At 38.7% G+C, this 24,323-nt stretch overlaps 1 protein-coding gene across 2 annotated transcripts in view; it reads right to left on the bottom strand.

Annotated features, from left to right (window-relative positions):
* POLR3B (RNA polymerase III subunit B) overlaps positions 1-24,323 on the bottom strand; it is a 79,622-nt gene that overhangs the window by 11,892 nt on the left and 43,407 nt on the right. For both annotated transcript variants that reach the window (XM_063321189.1, XM_063321181.1), the window contains 6 exons: positions 18,228-18,437; positions 16,195-16,353; positions 14,635-14,752; positions 12,839-12,981; positions 2,635-2,738; positions 1,569-1,735 (listed from right to left, as the gene is read on the bottom strand). In XM_063321189.1, the coding sequence (XP_063177259.1) occupies positions 1,569-1,735; positions 2,635-2,738; positions 12,839-12,981; positions 14,635-14,752; positions 16,195-16,353; positions 18,228-18,437 (901 nt within the window). The remainder of the gene's footprint in view (positions 1-1,568; positions 1,736-2,634; positions 2,739-12,838; positions 12,982-14,634; positions 14,753-16,194; positions 16,354-18,227; positions 18,438-24,323) is intronic.

The raw sequence follows: 24,323 nt of genomic DNA, 5'->3' as shown, positions 1-24,323 counted from the left end.
TTTTGGAGGAGCACTTCAAGGAAATTGCATTTGCTTAGCAGCAAACAGCTTAGCATCGGCACACTATGAGCTTAACAGTCTTCCCATCCACTAATTCTCCCCGCACACAACTTCGAAGCACAACCCAAGACCAGAGGGGTGAAAGCCCTGCCTGAGCGGCTGCGCATCAGCAGCTCTATCCACAGAACAAAAATCACTGCACTGGCTGGCATGGGGGGCTCAGACGAGCCGGGTAAAAGGGCTCCTGAGAACCATGTTTAGGCCCTTGCATCAGCCTGGGAACATCTGCAAGCAGTACAGAGGGTGTTACTCCATTCTACGAGCTGGAATGGAGTAATGGCTAAAGATTTTTGTGTTTAAAACACCCCCAACTGTAAGAAAAGCATAAGTGCCTGAAGATCGGAAAGCAACAGTTGAAAGTACTCAGTTATTTCCCAGCTACCACCTTCAGCACTAAGAACGACCAGATTTAACAGAAACTCACTCAGCACTGCCACTGATTTATTTTTTAAAAAATGTATGTGCAATGTAAAAACAAGCAGGAGAGAATGGTATTGCACCTCCCATTTAGAGTCATTACTGACACGATGCAGTATTATTCCAAAAGTGGCCTATTGAAGAAAATAAGAAAACTTAACTAGACATTTGGAACTTGCAAACTTCCACATTGTTATGAAATTTGCCTTCAAATTTCATAACAAACAGATTAAGCATGTGAAATTTGCTTGGAAGAATATCATCCCAAAGCAAAGTCTCTAAATAGGGTACTACAAAGCTAAAGTTTGGGGATGGGGCATTTTTAGAGCTAGATGATTTTATTCTCCCTAGGAAGCAAGATTAGTCAGATTTGTTAAAAATTCTATCAACAGAAAGTGTTTCAAACACCAGGATACTTAGCATACAATTTATGGAATATGGAGCGGGTTAGGAAAACAAAATCATCTCTCTGAAACAAAAAGAGAAACAACATATGGAATAAATTGGTAGAAAAAGCAATTAAAATAAAATGTATTTAAAAAAAACAACAAATCAACTTACAAAGGAGACCTAAACTCATTCCTGGAGAAGAAGGGGACTGGACAGATAATAAAAATAGCAGGAAGGTAGGATTAAGATACATTTTAGAAGGGCTGGCATGTGAAGCCATATGGCCTTTTCCTGTTCCTAAACTATCTTATGTTCTTTGAACTCTGTGTCTCAGAAGCCAGTCTGATCAACACAGCAGGAAGTTTGCAGATTAGGGTATTATGCCAGACTGAATCATTGTGTAATCGAAAGAAGAAAAAAAAAGAAAAAAGAGCACACACAAAATATTTCCAAGGAACAGACACCTGCCTCCAAATCCATATTTTACAGTACTATTAGAGTCAACATGAAAATGCTTATCTGATTCTAAGGAGAAAAAAAAGAAGTGCACCATTCTTCAGCCCCTTCCCTCCATCTCACGCAGTGGTTTGCAAATAAGAGAAAGTTCCTGAGCTCTGAAACATGAGAATACTTTTCAGATGTGCCTCAACAGGATTTCCCCACTCCCCTGAAAAATCTAAATCTATAGAGCAGATTCTTACCCAGTGATACCAGATGTTACGTAGTCCTTCCCTAGGTAGTTATAACCGTGGCGTATAAGATCTTCACACACGTCCTTAACTTTACTGCCTCCAAAAGCTGTTCCATAGTGAAATCTGCCATCGAGGACCCCAGCCTTTCCAGCCAGGAGTTCAATTAACTTTCCTACCTGTGCAAAGAAAGGCAGAGTGAACAGCCTGCTCACTAGTGCGGGCACATCGCTGCATTGGTCACAGCGTAAGTTAGCCAGGCAAAGTGCCCGGGATGCCAGCCTGGGTTACTGCATGCAACGGGAGCAGTGGAAGAAGCCCAAGAACAGGGAGTGCTCCTGTGTGAAGCAGGAAGACTGGACTCTTTGCAAGGTCTGGGAACACCTTTGAGGTCCAGTCAGGCAGCTCCATTTTTTCCAGTTGTCTGGAAAATGGGCAGGATCCAGCGTGGCCTTCCACTCCAGGAACAGCCTCAGAGATTGACACGCTACAGTGCGGCAGGGGGAAAAGAAGGGAAGAAGCTAACAAATAAAAAAGATGAGAAGCTGTATGAAGTAATCAGTGAAATCAGCTGCATGAAGTAAAGGCCGGGCTGTGAGGTATTTAGTGTGACCCCGCAGCACAGCTGCAAGACTTGCCTCAGTTTCAGGGAGGTGTGTATAATATATTAAGTTATATATTTCTAGAACTATTATTGAAACTCCTGTCCAACCTTTGCCTCTCAGTTTGTCCCAGCTGGCTTAGCAGACACAGGCAGCAGGGAAGGTAAAGGGAGAGCAAGAAGTTTTCCAACAGAAAAGATGCAAGTGAGGTATTCAGTTGCTCTCCTATTAGCTTGATACAGAGCAAAATGAGAATGATGCAAAACCAGCCCACATTCCTACCCCTTTTACAGTAGCATGTCTCAAAACATGCAAAACAGAGGGCTGAATACTTATAGTGAGCGTGTGGCATGATGACTGGAGAATATTCTCAGTGAAACCATGTTTCAAACTTTTTTTTTTGTTTCTTCCAACTAATCTACTTCACTTTCCCTATTGGGGGATGCTGTTTTTTTAATCGTGACATAACCACTGACCGTCATACGCGATGGGAAGCCATGAGGGTTCATTATGATATCTGGACAGATTCCTGTATCGCAAAATGGCATGTCTTCCTGAGGAACAATCAGTCCACACACCCCTGCAGAAGAGAAAACATTTCAATTCACAAACAGCAAACCACCAGCAGGGCTGACGCTCATCACCAGATTTTCTTTAGTGTTTTCCTCCTCCTCTCTTTCTCATGGATCACTCTTTACCCAGATTCATTACCATGACCAGTGCTCACAACCTGCAGCCTAGAAGAGAGCCCTTGTGACAGGACTGGCAAAATTAGCATACCCTTACATAATGCTCCCAGTGATTTGTGAGTTAGCGAATTAGGGAAGAAAGCTTTGGATACAGTTTTCAGAGCCAACCAGAAACTTCTGACCAGTCAGACTGGAACATCTCAAGGGAGACCTAGTTTTTAAAGCTGATGTTATAATTTCCTGGAAAAAAAAAAAAAAAGAAAAAAAAAAAGAAGAAATCGGGCCTCTTACAGTATCTCTTTGGACATACAAAATTATTATTGATTCGAAATTTGTTTATCAGATGCATCTTTGCTAAATACTGTGAATAAAAACAAATCAAGTCATGACTTTGACAGGGACTGAGAGGAGATAAGTAGGGGAAAATAAAAAAAAACAACAACAAAGACTTTTTCAGGTAACATTCATTTGCTGAGCAAAGACCGCTTTTGATAAATTACAAATACAATCCACTCTCCAGACTGCTTATATTTGGTCAGTCCAGGAACAAAAACTGTACCTTTAAAGGTTTTGGAAGTTTTTTTCAGTCTCCATCCATATTGGATGTAAAACAAACAAAACCCCCCAAACTCCAAAACTATTTAGGAAGGATTAAACAGAAACATGAAAACTCATTTAAAATAGTTTATCATACATTCCAAAATTTTCCTTCCACCTCTTACAACTATTTCTACAGTGAATTCTGCAGATCAAAATCCTGCAGCTACAAATGACCAAGAGATCTAACATTCAAATTCAGGTGCTAAAATGCAGCTGCTTAAGCCCATACTCCTTTGAACCAAAGCTACTGTTTCAGTTGGACAATTTCTTCCAGAAGCCCTTAGAGCTGAAAGAGTCTGCAAGCTATTTGAGATCAGCCTGCTGCAACTGCCAGAGCACGCTTTGGGAACAGTCCTGGAGCGGAGGGGGCTCCTGGAAGACTGAGGGTGCTGGTTACATCCCTAAAAAGGCATCCCCCGACCAGCCAGTTCACAGGGGGATATTGGCGTCTGCTCAGGAGGGAGCTCCTCTTCCACTGTCCAAGCAAGACAGGGATAGGTGTGTGGGACAGTAGTTAATAGAATGAGAATGGTAAGTATGGGGGAAGGGAGCAGAAAAAAAGAAAAAAAAATGATTGGAGCATCTGGGACAAGGAGGGGGAGTGTTGTTGTATTTAGTTTTTAAACCTATTGAAACTAATTTTCATTATTCTATTATGATAAATCAATAACATCCTTCTACCCCTCCCCGCCAAGCAGCAATCATTTGCTGAAAATGAAAAAAACCCAACAAACCAACCCACTATCTCCTGTGCACACAGCTTTTTTATCCTAAAATTGTATACATAAATAGTTTATTTTATATGTATTATGTCACGTACATTTTGCCTTATTTGCCTTTACTTCTAAGAAAGCATTAGGTTGCATTTGGACCTCACGGCACCTGTAAGCCAAAAATTAAATCTTAGCTAACTTAAAATTACTTTAGGCTCTGAAAACCTTTTATATGCCAAGCTGGTTCCCATAGCAGACAGCCACTGTGTTGTTTGTTTTGTGTGAAAGTGAATGATAAAAGATCCATGAAATCGACACAGAAAGGCAGAACAGCAGAAAGAACTGAGGGCTCTCCATCATAGCGGCTTCTACCCTCCGCTGACTTGTATAACAATGGGACCTACACACCCAACTGCAGATCTAACACAGCTGTGCATTTCATTAGATGAAGAGCACTAGTGACACAAGTAAATAATTAACTTATTCTGGTCCGCTGACTGTGGTTATGAGACCAGTCATAGCTGACAGATTTTAATACAAGTTAACACAAAGACAGCATAATGAGCTTAGAAGTTAAAAACAAAATATTTAGACAGAATCCAGCAATGTGAAGCTCACTAGGCCATTTATAAAGTTTCTATTTTACAGAAGGAAAAAAGGGAAAGCTACAAAACCTAATTCTGAGCTTCTGTATTTTAAGAAGTTGCTGAGTTTATAACAGATCTATAGCATGCCCATGGGTATTTAAGAGAACAAGACCGAGAGAAGGTTCTTCCTCCCTTATGTTTTATGAAAGTTCATTCTTTATCACAAAAAACTGTTTAAAAAGCTGACACACTTTCCTATACACAATGCTACTTCTAAAAGAAAGTAACTACAATTAATTTAAAAATGTAAAGTTGATTTCATTTTTGCAGTCACTTGCCTTCAGAAACTAATGCTTGCAGGTCTGCGCTGTAAACTCCTGAATTTGCGACTCTTTTTCAGCCCTGGTCGCTGAGCCAGGGTTTGTAGCAGGGCAGTAAAAGGCAAGCCTAGCAGTTCTGCATTGCCCAGCAGTCACGAAAAAGCAATCAAGTGAATTAATCCATATAAGTGCAATTATCACTTGCAACTGGTTAATAAAACAGTAAAGGAGAAGAGGCTGGATTTAAGACAGCCTCAAGTTCCAAATGTTGCTCAGTCTGAATATAAACTGCATTTCATGACCGAGCTGCTCAACTACTTCCCATCCAATATTCATAAATAGGACACAGTCAGACTAGTAGGTAACTTTGCTCTGTGGCTCTTCCTACAGGTTATTAAGATTTCCTAATTGTTTCTGATTTAGACATCACATAAAAATTGTTCCCCAGCATTCACACAGGACATACAAAATAATTTGGTTCCATTCATTTCCCTTCCCCTCACAAGTTTTCTACGCTGCATTTTAAATTTAGCAATACAATTTCAGACTAAATGCTACGCTGCAACGGGCCTGAATCTGCTCTCACTTATACACTCTGGAGTTCTCATCTAGGACCAGAATCAAACATTAACCACCAGAAAAGGCTGCAATTATTTTTCCAGACAAAACAAGAAACAAAATATTTTTTTAATGTGTGGACTAACAAGACAGTTGTATGGTTGAGGACGAAAAGCATCCAGCAGCTTGCTACATCTCATTTCAAGCGAAAAACAAACTGAATTCTAGAAAAAAAACCTTTGTGTATCGATTTCATAATGTCAGCTTAGATGAAAAATTAGTGAAAATGCTAATGAAGTCTTTTAAGATATCTGTAAAAAAAAGTGGGTTAATAAGCATGGTGGTTTACTGCAAGGATAACAGTTTAAATTGGAATAAACTTAAATCAGATATCTACGGTGGTTTAACATGCAAGTATAAAACAGCCATAGGCAGTGTTTTTCAATGCTATTGTATGCCAGCCAATAAATGACAGCCCTCTAACTATGCATGATGGCCCCCATCCTCACACAGGCTATCTGCATCAATCCCCGCAGCATCTCAACGCCCTTGGACCTCCCCAAGGCCCCCACAGAGCATAAAGATCCCCTCACCCCTGTACTTTTGTCCTTTAGGAGTTTCTTTTTCTAATCAGGGGAAATTCAGGTTTCCAGAATTGATTATCTTTTCTGTGGTTGCTTTTACAGTTTGCTGACAAACGCGAACATACACAGGCTTGTAAACCAGCAGCTTGGCAGAGAGGGGGAAGGGGGGCGGCAGGGAAGGGGCAGGGACAAAACACAACAGTATGGGAAAGTTTTTCACCAGCTACGATAAGATGCCTTCTATGCACACACATGCCAAATGAAAAAAAAATATATTCATCAAATAAGTCAAAACAACCTAATATATAAAACTAATTACTACCAGCAGGAGGGACATTAGAGAGCAAAGGAGACTAAGTGAATAGAAGCAGCAGAGTAACACCAGTTTCTATCAGCAAGATAAAAAGAAGCGTGTCACTAAATGTGCTTGTTTACTTATTCTAATGATATGGTGCTAAAAGAGCTAAAACTAACTTGAAAGGCATCTATTTTAGATTGACCGGATTTGCCAGAATTTGGAAATACTCTTAGAAATAAGACTATGTCACATAATTAAGAGGAGTTGTAGCTGTAACGCAGCACCGTATACTACAGATGAGCGACAAACAGATTTGCAAAAATTGCTAAGGTTAAACAAAAACGTACATCTGCTTCTAAACTCTCTAATTACATACTGTGTTGGCTAACTAAGCATAAAACAAGTCCAGAAGAAAAAAAAAAAAGTGCTGCATCACATAAGCTTTGTTCAATATTGAATCATTCACTGATCTATCATATCACTTGCTACATCCCATTTGACATAAGAGGTAAAGAACAGAATTAAAATTAACAGATAAATAATGCATAAGTAAACTTGATTAGTTTTCTTATTAAAAACATCACTCTAAATGAGAGGAGGTGCTAGAAGACAATACAGTTTGTACACTGCTTTCCCATGAGCTGCTGAATGGTCTGATGTGATAAATTTGCATAGTCTGAAGCACACAAAGAGCTGATTAATTGAAACCCTTACAATGCTTCTGGAAGCAGCTATTGTAAAACAATAACCATAGGAACTTTACAAAATACACATGGCTGACTGAGTCAAGAGCTTAATAAAATGTGTGTTCAGGATACACTATTTGGAAACAGAATTAGAGATTTTTATTCTGTGCCATAAAATGCTAAATCACCCTAATTTCAGAGGTTCAGTTGAGGATTTACTGAAAAGGTCAGAAGGTTACCTGTTTGCTGCTTGAGATAAAAAATGCTGTAATTTTCTTCTTAAGACAACAGTTTCGTTAAAAATAAAGTGAAAAAACCGTATGGGAAGTTTTAATGCCATTCTGACATCTCATTTTCTCATATTCAACTTCTGAAGATAAAAATAAGGTAAGACATTCCTACTTTTCCTGATGCCTAATAACTACTAGTCATCCCACATTCCTGCAGTCAATAACAGCAAATTCTTTTTAATGACACTTCAACCATTTAATTGCTATAAACCCACTGATGTTTTATTAGACATAAAGTACGGAATCAGACTTGTAACACAGGGGAATATGACCCAAGTAGCTATTTAAAACTAACATCTTACTTTACATGTTCTGCTTATAAGTACTGTACAAGTGCCCATTAAAAGGAGAAAGATAAGTTGTTCTCAACTATGAAGTTAGGCGAGCAGAAGGCAGATGCTCAAACTAGTAAAAATTTTAAAAATAAGCCAGGTCAGACTTTGGTATATAAGCGGTATTGTCACAAAGTTTATGTAGTTGACAATACTGTGAATGGATTTTGTTTTGACACTAAAGAACATGGTTCATTTAGGAAAACAAAGACCATCTTTCATGAATTTAAACTCGCTTCCTTGTCTTTAGAGTTGTTTAAGTGCAGATACTTCAGAAAGGTTTAATCCTTTATCTTAGATCTTCAGCTATTAAAAAGCTTCTGTTTGCCAGTTCAAACAATCTCTTGCTTAAATACAGTTTTTCCACTCCTCAGGAATACTGTTCAGTATTGCTGCTTAGTTCTGTGATCTACAGGACCTTTGTTGGAGGTGTTAATCCTTTTTCACATGAGAGACTGAGAAATGTTCTTTCAGAGAAGTGATATATTGCTTTTTTTCACATCAAAGGAGCCCAACATTTTCCTCATTGTGACTTGTAGCAAAGCAAGAGGAAATCTGGAAATATAATAATTTAGTTTGTATGGAACTCAGATGAAGCTTCTTTAGCTTAACAATCCTTTAGCCTTCTGTGCTTTGAAAAGTGACTTTGCTTGAAGAATGCAAGATTAAAAAATAAAATAATTAACCAAAAAAGTTTCTTTATCCTTCTGGAAAAAATGCGATGCAATATAGTTAAAACAAAGTCCTACAGCTCAAGATAAGTCCTCCCTGGTAGGTATATGGGTTTTTTGTGAGACGTTAGAAGTTTAAGGGCTTATAGACTAAAGTGACAGTCCCACTCCTGAAGATCTTACTGCAACGTCCAGTTTGAAGACGAATATTGAGATAGAGCGAAATATTTGCTGGTGCATTTCCCAACACAACGTGATGGCCTCATTTGTTGCTTTTTTTTTCTCCTCCTCATACACTTCTTTGTTGACAGGTCTTGAAGGAAAGGCTAGCTCTCACAGGCAGTTTGGAAGAAGCGTACTTAAAACACAGACTTGAATGAAAAGAGGGTATGGTGGACAGGCCAGAAGCGCTGACCTTTGCCAATACAGTGTTGACAGGTGAGAGGACGCAAAGAAGGTAGGAAATACAGAGGCAGCAGCATAGATTTGTATTATTATAGAGGCCCACAAACTCTACCTACATATTTAACGAAAGGCTCTTCTGTAACAAAACACTAAATCTGGTTTGTGAGTTTTAATCTGTCACATCCCAGACGCTTTCCAATTCTGTTACTCTGCTTCTTTCTGGACCAACAACAAAGTACAGCTTTGGAATACAAATCAATTTGGAATACAGGAAAAAGCCCATGAAAAAAAAAAAACAAAAACATGAGAAATGTGGCTTGTGCAACCTCTTACTTTGCACATATTTAATTATTTTAAAACTACTACTACAATTCCGTGAAATCAAATCTCATCCATGCATTCCTTCTAGAAAATAAAAATACTTCACAGAAAAGATTGACAATACAAAAAGGAGAGAGACATGCTTTATCTCCTTCGCACTGAATCAAGGTACTTGTTAGTTTAAGCTCATCATAGGTTCAAATGGCCCTATGATGGGCTTAAAGCTAACGTTCACAAATTAAACTTGAAGTGGTAATCGCCTGCATTCAGATGAGGATGAGAGAACAAATTCAGGACTAATTAAAATATCTCTCAATGGAAAATGTTAAACTGTTAATATTATGATTTCTGTTTCACCATTGTCTATGTTCCTCTGTTATGACTGATCCTTCCCCGATTTGATGTCAGAGAAGGATCATACTAGCTGTATTTTTAAACAGCTAGCAAAGGAGATTTTCCCTTTCCTTTTCATGCCTTCTCTCCAGTTTTATTATTGCCTGTAGTCTAAGATTAAAGTCAGTATCTGGTTCTTCACTGGATACTGGAGTTGCAAAACAGTTAAACTGCACTTGTCAGTATTTTTTTTTTCTTGGTATTTAACACATGTATTGTCTCCACTAAGCACATTTCTCCATTTTCCCATTTATTGTAACATCCTTTCCCATAATGTACTACACACTAGTGAACCAAGAGGTCTATCACCAGGAAAGCTGTGTATCTTAGTAGAATGTAATAATTTAGAATATGATCACTCCCTCAATTACAAGAAATTACTATAAATTGATCTACAGGACACCTAACAAGCACATGCCTGCAAACTCTGTAACAATTGTTGCTGCGTTCTCACTGGTATCTCCAAAACCAAGCTGAAAGGGACGTTTGCTATTCTGAATAATTGATGGTTTTGGCTTATTATTACTCTAGGTTCAAATCACAGATACACGGCGGATCAGTCATTCTAACCTGATGCAATGCCAGGCATAATTATGGGTACCCTCAAAGTCCCCTACAGCATTTAGGATGTTGTTTTTCATTACCATGGGATTTAAACAGGTATTTTGCTTTGGAAAAAAATAACACTAACTTTCTAGGGCTTTTGGGATATTAAAGAAACTACCACCAGATTCCAATACAGTCTGTATTACTTGGTTCTGAATTTGACCACGAATGTCAGGGTCTGATGAGTAGCAAAAATACTCGTGAGATAGCTGTCCTTCAAGACCTCTAAAACGAGCTTGCTCTAGAGTGTGAGATGCCTTATGTGCATTTTAGTGGTGTGGAAGGCCCTCTGCTCCCTAATGACATCATTCTTCCACTTCCACCTTTTATCTTCTGATGGTACTAGATTTGTGGCGTGCCCTTTTTCTCAATTTTTGGAGAGCTATGAAAATCAGTTCTATTTAAATCCTGTTCAGCTGTTTCAACAGGTGCACATCAGTAGCCCAAGCTCAGAGAAAAATCTATCTAATAACTTGCAGCTAAAATGTCACATGCCACTTACAAGAGGAAAGGACTAATTAGTCAAAGCTCGAAATATATGAAGAAATAGGCTTTGCTCTAAAAGGCGTCATCGGCTTAAATGTACTGCACATCTTCATTGTGTATGGAATTAAAAAATTATTTTTCAGAGAGACTCTAAACAAAATCTTCCTGAAGGAGAATCTTCCTGGACAAAAGGAAGGAATGGAGCAGTTGAACCATTCCAACTGCTCAACTCTGTTTGCCTGTGAACTAATGCTCTGCCCTCTCACTTACCAAAACAATCCCATGTAGCTGTAGTGCAAGAACTAGGCTGCATTTTAAAAGGAAAGTCAAGAACGTACTGCTGCTTCTTTACTTTTTTGAAGCCATCAATAGGTACTGTTTTCCAAATCACTTGTAGACTCAGTGAGAATCACTTCCTGGTTTTTAGAGCAAAAGCTGTCTTGAAAATACAATCAGGAAAAATGTCTATCAGAAGAGTTTCTATTTCTTAATGACAGCAGAACCAATGGAAGGATTTCTTTAGAATAGAGAGTTTCAAGACCGAGTTTTATGGGTCTATGAAAAGATATTGTAGAAGTAAGGGTGAATTTGAATCAGCACAACAAGGTCAAACCCACCATGATGCTGGGAGTAGAGCGGGACTGTGTCACAAACTGCTGAAAGGGAAGCATTCAGGGAGCTCCTCCTAACAAAAAACACTCTCTCTTCCATGTGTCTTCTGACAAAGAGAGCACAGCTCACAAAGGGCCAGTTTGCAAGAAAACGTCCCTTAGCTAGTATTATAATTTGATGTATTAATACAAAGTTCATTGACTACTAGTTTTAAGTAATAATGTTTCAAATCTAAACAATGTCCTCTGCTATTTCCTCAGTTCCCTTGCTCTGCCCTCCACAAGACCTCGCGGATACTTGTGTTACCAGATGTAAGATGTTCCAGTTCCTCAGAAATCAAAAGCAAGTCAGGATTTTTTTTGCTCCAGTAGTTATTAAGATAGTATCACATTTGCCCAGTAATAGGAAAGGAGTGCATGGGCTGCAATGGAAAGGATTTGGCAGCATCAACCTTTTTTTGCTTCCCCACCACATCTAACAAGAGACCGAGCAATGTTCTCAAAACAAAGTAAGACCTAAAAATGTAACAAGATTACAACATTCGGGTAATAGCACAGCACATACAGTAAGGCAGAAGGTCATGCTGAAGCTACCAAAACCCTAGATTGTCCAGGTGTACAGATAGATGAAAACATGTCAAAACCTGTCCCACATTGAGATCAATGGGATCAAAACACGCTTTTAAGTCAGTTACAATCAGACTGTTTTCAGTGACTTCTTTCTTAACACCCCTCCCACACCTCCCAGCCCTTTGTGATTCAGAGAGGATGTTCTGAGTCACCTTTTTTTTTGCCATTAAGGTCAAAAGGAGTCCATTGCTTTTTTTCAACAGATACGGAAACAGTCTGCTGATTTTCATCTTACTTGTAACACTAACACTAGAGAGCTACACGCCACCAAGCAGGTACCCATTCTGTACTCTCGGTTTGAAAATCCAGAGGTGCCCCAGATCACATCCCAAGCATATTTTTAGAAACACCTTCCCCTTCTTTCCAGCCTGTGCTGGTGCACTCCTAGTTGCATTCCTGATTCACTTCCCTTTTACACCATGGCTCTGAGCCATCTATCTGCAGTCATGTCTTTAGAGCAGTATGTCTGCACAGATGACTTGCAGACATACATTCCATCTCTGGTCTTTTCTGTCCATTCGGAATAGGCCCTTTCACTCTTTCCTCCAATCTCTCTCTCTTGATAACCCATTGACAAACCTGCCACCTAAAACCGAATTCACACTAGTTAAAAAACAAAAACCAAACAACAACTCAAAACCCTGTTCCTGTTCAAAATGGGCAACTACTGTATTTTCCAGATTCATAAGTCAACACGGAGTTGTGTTTGCCAATTTCCCTCCTCAGTTCCAGAAACATCATTGCTAAATTAGGTGAACTTAACCAAAAAAAGGGATATGGTTTTCTATTACTGCATTCATAAAAGATCTGAACCAATCAATGGAAACATGCATGATGATATCATGTATGTATAATAGGCATACCCAACATGCATTTATTTTTATGAAACGTGTAGCTTACCTTTCTGCCCATGACGACTGCTAAATTTATCTCCAATTTCTGGACGTCTAGTTTGCCTCAACAACATTTTGATCAAGAAAGCATCCTCTGCATTTGATGAAATCATTACTTTTTCAATATAAGAATCAGTCGCACCTTTGTAGCTAGTACAAAAAGACAAAACAGGAATTTTACATCTATGAACCAAACGTGAGTTACAAACAATTATCTGCGCATTGGTAAGCTTCTGGCTAAACTATAGTCCTCATGGAAATTATATATGGGATTTGTATACATACATATGTATACATATAAAGTTCCAGAATACAGTATGTTTCTGGAAAAGTCTTAAGAGATACAACAGTAGCAAAGGGAGAATTAACCTGAACTTGTAAAGAACGAAGTGTATTTTTTTGTCATGTGGGCTTTTCTTGACAGAAAAAAGTTTCCTAGTATATTGCAAATTTCTGGATCTTCAGTTAAACAAACAAAACCCAAATAGACAGTTATAGTTGAAGAACAGAGTTTAAGGAATATACCATGATAATTTAAGAACGAAATTAAGGCATACTATCCTGACTGAAACTATGCATCAGGTTCAGGTGTGGAAATGAACCAGGGGCAGAACAAAGTATGAGGTACAGAAAGAGATTAACTCTAGAGTCTGAGATGCAGAGATTTTGGAAGCAGAGGGGAAAAAAAAGAAAAGAAAAAAATGGTAGGCATGACAGCAGGAAGGAAAAAGAAACTATTCTGGTATCAGCTTTTTTCTATATATTGCAGAATGAGGGTAGAGCAGATTTTAATACCTTATTTAGGAGATTATTTTGTCTTCTTGTTCAGGTACGAGAGATGGTCAAACTATGACACCTAAACTCAGAGCCCTGCATCCATGCCTCTACCTGGCAGGATTACTTCTTTCTTCTTGACAATTACACTGTTGCCTCACACTTCTTTATTAATATCTTGTAGGAGAAAACCTAGAGCTTTCTGTTGGTTATGAAACACATAGAAGCGTAGCAAAGCTAATTCTGCCTTTCCGATCTGGGGACCAATTGCTTGCCTTGCTCTTTGCTAATTTACCAAACTGTCAAGGCTATTCCTGACAAAACAGTGCAAAACATGTCATTATTTATTTATTTATTTTTACATTTAATGTAAAATTTTCATCTCACACGTCGGAAGCTCTCTTATCTTCTTTCAGGACAGGATGGCAAAAACTCTTATTGACTGTCCTTTCCCATTTACAGGTGCATTGGTAAAGGATGTCTAATTGGAGTGTCCAGAATGAGCTGACTGTCAGCTTCTGAGACAGGAAGGCCTCCATCCCCTGCCCTCCTGCCTGGCAAAGTGAAGGCTGAGCACCAGTCAGCATTGGACATTTTCTGTGGGGGCCAATATGGAGGAGATGTGCCCCCTCACTAAGTACATATGTTCTCTGTCCTCCCACTCATCCTACTTTTCTCCTGTTTCTCCATCACTTCATCCAGGAGTGACTCCTCTCCCCTCTGCCGCTGTCTTGGCTCTTTCCTCAGTTTCTCCTGGGAACCTGCTCAGTGATTCCTCTCTATACATACATCTTCAGGAGGCCTCCTCCCTCTCGTTGCAAATTCCAGCCTTTCAGGTGTCAGAATCTAACTTATTAGTGATTAAGTGGCTTCTGAAAATAACCTAGGCTCTGAAAAATCAAGACCTAGGGATCTAGGTCTAATTTGCAGAGGGAAGTTTATTCCTTTGACTTTTCTAGAATTGAGTATTTTCTGAGATACTTTCTTCAATGTACCTTCCCCCAACTATAAAATTATGGTGCAACATACGTTACTGGTACATCTTTGTACTGTGGCTGCTGAGGCACACTACTTCCTTCCAGAGGCGTCTGGGTTACAGTTGGCATAGATTTGTTCACAAGGACTTGCTTATTTTCTACTTTTTCACCTACATAGAGCAAGAAAAAAAAAAAAGCACCATGAAAATGTATCCGGCTACCTATGTTAGAAATACATTTTAAGCTTTTAAAAAAGGTAAGCTGGAAGACAAACGGGGAGGAACATGTCCACGAAGTATGCCATGTTATTTTATTAAATACTGCATGGTAAGGGAATTATTAAACTGGCTTTTTTTTTTTTTGTAAACCATAACAGAACAGCTTGGATGCTGGGTGCACGATGAGACCAGCTACTCAACATACCCTGGGTCTAAAGAATACACAAAAGCATCTGAAGTCATCTGCTGTAAGTATGGAGAAAATTAACAAGCAACACGGTAACTGACAAATTTTAGAAATTCACACCTAAATTAGGGACACGACATGAGTGCCACAATGAGTTGCGCAAGTCTACTTTCAGTGTCTCCTTGCAATTACTTTTTCCTATTGCTTCTGGTCTCATACATCAGCTATTTCCCCCTCCATTCCTTTATCCTGCCCTTCACATAGAAAACGAGATCAGTAGCATGCCCAATGATACTAATGCACATCAAGTACCTGCCTCCCACCTCCTCCACAAAATTATACTGAACTTCAGCTGATGTCTCCTTTCTGTCCAAAAAAACTATTTCAAAGAAGTTTTTACCTACACACTGAGAACAGCCTCAGTCTGGAGCCCGCCTCAGTCCCATCTATCCTCATACTTCAGAAGATTCTTACCTTTTTTTTTAAAATTAACTTTGCAAGCTCCATTGCTACGCGTTAAAGAACGGAAGTGACCCAATTGTGTTGCTATAACGGAATGAACTTTAGTGCCTTTTACAGCACCTTTCTTATTAGATCTCAGCAGATCTATTAAGCCGTTTCCTAATTGAAGGATGACAGTATGGGAGGATTCTTTCTCAAATTTATTTCCACTGGAAAGTTATACACCTGTCCTCAAAAGTAGATGTAGTGGCACTTATTTTCTTATCTCTCCAAACATATTTCTAAAGTGTTAAAAACAGAAGATTTTATTTCCTCCAACAACTGCATTAACTGATAGCATGCTAGGAGGCTTTGACGTATGAAATAAAAATATTAAGGAGTCTATCCTTACAAAACAATGATAACAGGACATATGAAGACACAAACAGTTAAAAACTACAGTATTCAAAGTTTGCCAGTTTGGGGACATACAAAGAATACAAGTCCTAATGTGTCAATAGATTCACATTGTTCAAGACTCACTCTTCTGCTTAAATATAAAGCTCCCTCTTCTCATGTACAAAAAAAACCCCAAAACCAACCAATGACTGGTACCACACTGCTTTCAGAAACTAATATTTTTTAATTTTCTGTTACAATATTGTCATATTCAAGAAAAAAAAAATTACACTAAGTATAAAACAAGATGCACAAGAAATATTAACAGAACATTAATTTCTACGTCAGATTATATCATTTGACATACCTGGAGAGCAGATACCATCAGCATCTAAAATTTCATGGCGCCAGATTGGTTTACGGGTAGCTGCATCCAACATCGGACCCATAACTTTATCAAATGTCTGGTTTGTGTAACGCTTCAGGGTACATTTGGCATTCTTATATACAAGACACCTTCCAAAACCTAAAATGTAACACAAACTCATCTACCTAGGAGTTCAGAGATTCTTTATAACACATTATGAGAATAAAAGAAGAATGCTGATCCACCTGCTGAGCTACAGAATACAATTTATTTTTTTTTATTAGTTAGATTATTCATTGTTTTGAATATGCTTAACATTGTACATGGATACCTAGTAGCTCGCAATTTAAAAATCAGATCATGCATGCCACTTATTTTAGACCTTGACTACGATCCAATTCTGAAGTTGTGCTAATCCCCTTCTATACCTCTGCACACACACACACGCATCATTTCTCTTACCTTTGATGGTCCACAGGGAGACATAACATAGGAGAAAAGACTGTAACAGGACGAGAACAGCACCTCTTCCTTTCTGGAGTTCTAAGAAACCTGAACTTTTACTCATGTTTGTGGTTGACAGAAGTTAGACTACCAGAAAAGTACTGATTGAGTGCTTCATATAATCACCCCATGACTGACTTTCTTCCCAGATGAAAGAATTCTGAATTACATATATTGTTATAAAATAGGTTTGTTCTGGATTTTAGATGGGAAAAGTAGCATCTCTAGAATTTCTCTCCAAGTACAGCAATTAGCCACAATACTAAACATTTGCATCACATTTAGAATTACAGACAGCCAAAAGCAACGCTTTCTAATAATCCTATGTTATTTTAGTTCATATGAAAGACGGTTGCAGCCACATACAGTACATCTATATCTTTAGATTATGTCAAGTAACTCCTGACAAGCACCACAGCTCTCCCTGTAAATGTTACCAGTCTACCAGAAAAGAAAACATTCAGTTTTAAATCATGCCTGTTGTTGTTTTAGAAAAGGAGGCATAAATTAAATGCAGCAGACATTAATGCCAAAGATACATGTCTAGGAATACTATTATTGCTGCCTAGCAACTAGGAGGAAGGGAGGGGGGGAATAAAGTCATGGAAGAATCTGATTTTGGCCACCCGAAAGTAAAACCAATTTGATCACACCGCACTATGTCTTCTCTCAAGGGAATTTATTTAGAAAAGAGAGAGACTAAGTTTTCAGGCAACTCTCCTCCAACCCCCAGCAGCATTAACATCAAGTGCTGAAGAATTGTGGAGAGAGTGAGACAGGCCAGACTGGCACAAACGTAGGTTTCACTTAGTTACCTTCTATTCGGTGCTTCTGTATGTTTATTTAAAATATATGGCACTACATAGATTTTTTTTTCTTTTTTTGTTAAGGAAGCAGGTCATTAGTTTATCACTGAATAAACACTGTATTATTTTGCTTTAGACAACACTATTATTTTCCCTCAGAAATCAGGCAATACTGCTATTGCTCCCTCAGAGCATCAAGTTCACAATGACACAAACTGCCACACGTTCCATTCCTTTCCCAAATACATTCATAAATCTAATTTCAACTATTGTGTTTGTTACTAGTAGAAATAATGAGACCCCTCTGTTAGTAATGAACAAAGGTTCAGGTAACCATCTAAAAAGCAAGCCCAATAGAACAGATTATCTAATACCTCAAACATTTTCTGTAAACTAAATATTTTCAAAAAAGGGACCATTTCCACTTTTGTATTTGAGGTCAAAAGTTTATAATTTTTTCTTATAATATCCATAATCAGAAGTTTATTCACGTGTTGGTAACTTCACTGCACTACTGCAAGCATGGAATCGCAATCACTCTTCATACAGAAAACAAACAAAAGCATTCAAAGCGGTTTTGGAATTAAATTTCTGAATTGGAGATGTACTGTTCATAAAACTGCAATAAAAGTTATTATAGGATAACACCATGAGACAACAAGTTTACTGAAATACGTATTAGAACACACATTAGAGAAGTGGGAAAGAATTGATAGTTCTTACCTCTGTCCAAAGAGGCCTTGTTTAAGACAAGAGCATCTTCGATATCGTAACCACTGTAGCTCATCACCGCGACTGTGGCATTCTGTCCAGCAGGCAGTTTTTCAAAATCTATCAGTTCAATTGTTTTTGTTTTTACCATTGGCTTTTGCGGATAGGCTAGAAGATACATAAGAGTATCTATCCTGTTTCTTTGATTGTACCCAATAGTACCTGTATGTAAAAGAAAAACAAAAGTGTGTGAACATTAATGAGTTTCCTAGAAATGTTCTGGCTAAAAAATTACCAAATGCAAATGAACCAAAAGCACAAACTGAGAAATTTCATCTAATGCTAGAAATGCTTCAAGGAAAGAAGGGAAAAAAAAAAATCATGAGAGACAAACCCCAAACAACTTTACATTATTATATTTCAATAAAGATGTAAGTGGCTTCTCAATTTAAGCTTCTGAAAAGAATTAATAATTTTTTCTTAAACAGCGAAAACCTAAGCATGAAGACAAAAAGAACAATAATAAAAGAAATCAAAGTCAGGTCCTATATGACTGAATGCAAATAAGATTTCTTTTTTAATCACGACACTGAATAACAGTGCAAGTATGAAGTTTGCTTCTACTGTTCTAATAGCCATAGGGGTTTTTTAGAGAGCTGAACTTGCGTTCCATAGACCTGATCCAAAATTTCATGAGAATCAATAGAAAGACTCCCATTGAGTTCCAAAGGAGCTATGGATCAAGCTCTGTGTCTTCCACATCGTATTTCCTTCCTTTTTCTGGACAATAATTAGTTCAACAGCAGCCTGTGTTAGAATGTCACAAAGCATGAACAAAGCATACAGTTAGCAGCAGCCAAGACTGATTTACTTTCTGAAGTTAGAGGCGTCATTGCTAGAAAGACTCCAGTAGAAGTTCACGCACAATATATTTGTCTTTTTACATGAAATTAATTTTAAATTTACGGTTCAGAATTCAACCCTTTGTATAGACTTCCCAGCTTGAGACTGAAATTTTTGGCCCTGTCCCATCAGACTGCCAAAGTGTCTTCTGAAATCTGAGGAAAAAATAATTAACACCCAGCAGGGAAACATAAACTGTTGTGTAGCAGAACAAAAGTTAAGGCAATCGTATGTTATTAGAGTTTGCAGTACCAGGACTATGCTATGTCTCTAAGCAATTAAGAAATTATAGTCTGAAAAGTTAAAGTTTTAAAGTTTTAAGTACTAAATACTCTGCAGTACTTGTGCTCAGGAGGTAAGTCTTTCAAGACCTTTCCATTTTCTCCTGCAATTTCAGAAGCTGGCTCCTTTCAAGGAAAGGTCAAAGCAGCCAGTGTATAATGAAGACTTCACATAGCCAGAAACCAGTACAGCTGAACACAAACCTGCTCTTAGGGGAGGCTAGCTTCATGTTTTATATGCGTCTGCTTGCAATTTCCAAATGCCTGCATCTAAATTAAATGTCTAGAAAATCAAGTATCTAAAACCAGGCAGCATCACGGGCAGTTCCAAAGATCTACCCTGTCCTTGGCACTAAGATCTCTCTAATAAACTACCATGCGTCCACCCTTCCTAAGGATGAGGATGGGGAGATAGCTCAACAGACACTGTCTGAAAACAAACTGTTACAACCGTCTCTTGCACGTCTCTTGAACTTTCCTTGGTTCTGGAAGGTGGATTTGAAGCCACGGGCACGGCACTTTTAAATTTTGAGGAAGATTTGGTAGAGTTGACAGGCTTTACTTGTCTCTTGCTTTTGAACGGTTGCTTTTCTGTCTTTTTCTTGAGAAGGAAATTAATCATCCCATAGCAGTATTTTCTGCCTCCATTAAGAAGCAAGCTGGTAGGGCCTGGATTCACCAACACTGAAGACCCTCCCAGTCATGCCTGGCAATGATCACCATCTGAACGCCCTACTACTACTGATATTCCCTTAGCCTAAAGTATTAGACATTGTTTTCATTGTACTTTGATAAACAAACTGCTTTTCCCACTATACAGATACGAAAATCTACTTCCAAATTAAAAAACTTAAGAGGTTTAGACCATTTCTTCCTTCTGCACCTAGAATGAATAATCTGTGTGCTTTCAGGATAGGCTGTCTGCTGTAGAGGTCATCTTAAAAGTTTCATGGATAGGTACATTTTCCTGTTGTTGAGAGAAATCTTCTCCTGAGTATGTCACACTAACTTTCACTTTTGAAATGCTTGCAATTTTTTTCTCTTCCAAGATGCTTATATGCTGTACCTGCTATAGTTCACTCATTAGGGATGCAAAGATAGGATGAAGTCTGGAGCACCTGATCATAGCTAAGCTTCTCCTTTATAGCCCATTAACAATCTCTGGGAGTCCCTCATATATCAAGGATTATAGATGACACTTCTATATGTTTCAAGTAATGTGAATTATTTCTCTCTCAGATGCTTCACATATTTCAAAGTTGGTATTTTTATCAGAGGTTCAGATAAGCCTAACGGAACTGTTACTGTTTGCATCAGACCAGGAGCCTTGAGCAACTGACATTACTGAGATTTTGAACTTCAATAATAAACTGTATTCAGGCAATTCTTCAGGAGCTGAATGCTGTATCATATCAAGTAGAAAATGTATACATATATATCAATGATGGATATCCCAGCAGGAAAGAAGGCTAGAGAATGATTGAAGAGCACAAGTGAAATAAATTAGCCAAAATAACATGCTGTACATCAGCAATATTTGTCCTAATTGCTATGATTTAAAGGTCATACAAATAATGTCTTCTCTAGACTGGTCTAACAAGCCACAGCCTTAAACCACAATCTGCTTATTTAAAATTAAGAAGCCACTCTCTTCCTCTGAGGGCTGGTGTGTTGGGACGAGACCTCTGTGTGGGCGTTGAAATAAAGGAAGTCACTAGCTTTATTTCTGTTTTCTCTCTGAAAGAACAGAGCCCTTGTTTGCTTCAGCCAAACAGCCAAGCAAAAGTAAAGTATAATTAAACTTCACCATAACAAACCCTGCTCACAATGACACACATTTATAATTATCCCAACAGCAAGAACCAATTTTTTTTCATTAGTAATTAGCCTTGTTTAAAGCAAAACACACAAGGTTGACCTGGATACAAAGATCGTTTTCTTGCTTTTCTCTGCACTTGGTATATTGTGAATGCATGTGTGCATTCTCTCCTTTTTTCCTTTACCTGACAAGTTGGGGTTTTTTTTGATTTTAAAACACCATTTGATCATTCTTCAGTGTGAAGTAATCTCTATAAAAATGCTATGTATTGATATATAGCATAAATGAGATATCGTTGTTCTGGTGCAGAAAGTTTTGAGAACTCACCAGAACAAACAGCTAGCTAAAATAAGCGTTTATCCAATTCTCTGGTGTATTACTTACAGCAACATTAAACTGTACAACCAAAATTAACAAGGATACAGAAATCAATCTACTTAAGATATGAGCCAAAAGGGCTGTCCCTGCACATGCCAAGAACAGAACTGCTGTAATCCTTTATTTCCCCTGATTTCACCATGGATTTTCTACTATTCTGTCCTTCTATACGAGCACAAACCAACAGAGAAAGGAGTACAGTTTTTAAACGCTGCACTGAACCTCGTGGAGGGGGCTCCAACTCAGCTCAGAAAGATTTTCCCAGTACATGCATTAAGTGATCCAGATGTTCAGCACTTGAAATATTCTTTTCACCGTAGAAAGATTAAGAAGTCAGTTTAAAAGATTATGGGTAAAGTGGGGGAGCTAGTCTGGCTCATTTCTGTCTCGGCACTTCTGTGCCTGCTATCAGGGAGAGAAGAGCAGGCAAAAAGCACAAAAGGTTTGCGCTCTGTGTTGCAGAGCACAAATGCTGCTCCTCAGAGAGCAGTACTAGAACTGAGCCCTGGCCACAAAGCACCCAGGTCCAGCTGTGGTGACCAGCAACAGCTGGTTTTGCTTTGACGTTTGTTTCGATTCGCTAACCAACGGCTAGCCATACAAAATTTGGGAGCGCTTTAACTCTCAGCCCACTGACAAGCCTTTCACAACTGTCAAAACCCAACAACCCCCAAGCACTCGGTTCCTTGAAGCACATTAGTCTTCTCAACTCAATTTTAACACATTCAGCTGGTTACAGCACAAGGCAAAACGGTATATCAAGGGCTTTGCTACTTGGCAGAAGCAAAGCAGAATGTCTGTGAGACAGTAAGAGGGTTTTCTTTTGTAATATCAAAGAAGTTGCATCAACATAAACCCCTGCAGCAAAGCTCTCGCCCAGCTACCACCCTCCCCTCAAATACTTTCTGCTCTTTCACGGGTTAAAGTAATAACTGAACACCCAAGCCCTCCTTTCGTACTCAAGACTTGCACTATGACATTTGGGTTGAAACTGGAGTGCACAGTTGGGCTGTGAGAGCGTACAGCTTGCTTTTGTGTACCCACACTGCCACGTTCACAGATGCACATGTGCATGTACAATATGTTGGATTACTGGCAGGAAAATGTGTATGTTTTCATTTCTTACATTAGGCTTTTCTACAATGCTTCACAGTCACAGAGGTACAGTGTGTAAAACTGACTGATTTTTTATGTCTTAGTGGAATTGAAAAGCTCAATTTAAAATTATTTCTCTAATTGTAAGAGCATTTGATCCTCTTAAACATTATTTTAGCAACATATGGAATGGAAATAGTACAGACTCTTGTATTTTAATCTCAAATACTTCTCAGATTTTAAGATACAACTGTTATCTTTGTGCCGAAATGTCAATGCTCAGCTGAGGTCCTCGCAGATGCTGTTGTATTTGCCACCTAATCATAACTTCCCCTCAAGTCTTGCAGTTCAACCTGCAACATATGGTAAATTATCTATGCCAAAACAGAGGGATTTAATTTCAATTTCATTTCATTGAAATACAGTTTGCTCACTAAGCACAGTCCTAGTCCTCCAACAAGAAGAGTTATTCTGCCAATGCAAGGGAGGTATTTTTCAGACGTTTAGTGTTATCCTGCAGAAACATTAATATTTTAATACCTAACACTTGTCAGGGATACTGGACTACAGACCCTATTGCAAGCCCTGATGTCTACCCTCCACACCTCTCTCTAGATTGATGTTGCTTAAAAAAGAGCAAAGACTGTCCAAAGCTGCTGTCTCAGCCCTGTGACGTGGTCAGAGAGGGTCAGTGTTGAGGAGCCCAAGGCTCTCCTTTCCCAGCCTGAGCCCCGGGGGCTCCCTCCATGCCCCCAGGTCACTGGGGGCACTGGTCCACTGTGTCACATCCACAGCCGAGAGTGTGACACAGTGGACTTGGACGTGAGACTTTCCACATGGCAATGTTGGACCAGGAGCTGCTCTGCAATTTCAGGATGGGTTAAGAAAGCAAGAAGGGTGGATGGTTACTTAAAAGTGGGGGTTTGAAGCACTACATCACATCCCTTCATAAATACAAACAGAAAAAAGTACGTGTAATGTTTCAGGAATATCCCCTAGGTCTCATTTGATAATAAGTGTAGAGAAAAATCTTTTCCGCCCCTACATATTGCCACTTTACGCGGGCTTTTTTAAAAGTAGTTATTACAAAAAGCTTCAGGTGTTTGCAGATACTTCAGGCAGAGCAAAATATAGCTCAGGTCATGTGCCAACTTTAAAAATGTACTTTTATCTAGCTGCTTATTCTTTGAGTCAGGTGTTTTGTCATAACAAACCGAAACAAAGGCTTTTTTTATTGCTCAAGATATTCAATGGCTTTTGTGTTCCTAGCGTCAGCAGGAACGTCAGAGGATTGTATCCAAGGAGCTAAATGTGCAAGACCTAGGGTCAAAGCAGCTGAATACACCAACCTCAGAAAACACAGACAATGAATTGCAAATGACACTCAAAACAAAACGGGAAAAAAACCTTCACACAGAAAACTACAAAAGAACTCCACAGATACTGAATTGGCTTTCTGTACACACTGATCCTGCTTAACTGTGTGTGGTAACTAACCAAACCTTCTGAGACTAATAGTCATAAAATAGAGACTCGGGGGTGGGGGAAGGATAATGGGATGGGGGAGAACTGTAAGGAAAAACATTGCATTGCTCCTCTTCCCCCCTCCCCCCCCTTTTTTTTTTTTTTAAT

This window comes from Chroicocephalus ridibundus, chromosome 1, assembly GCF_963924245.1.
Source record: "Chroicocephalus ridibundus chromosome 1, bChrRid1.1, whole genome shotgun sequence".
Taxonomy (NCBI): domain Eukaryota; kingdom Metazoa; phylum Chordata; class Aves; order Charadriiformes; family Laridae; genus Chroicocephalus; species Chroicocephalus ridibundus.
This window is presented reverse-complemented; position numbering and strand designations above follow the sequence as displayed.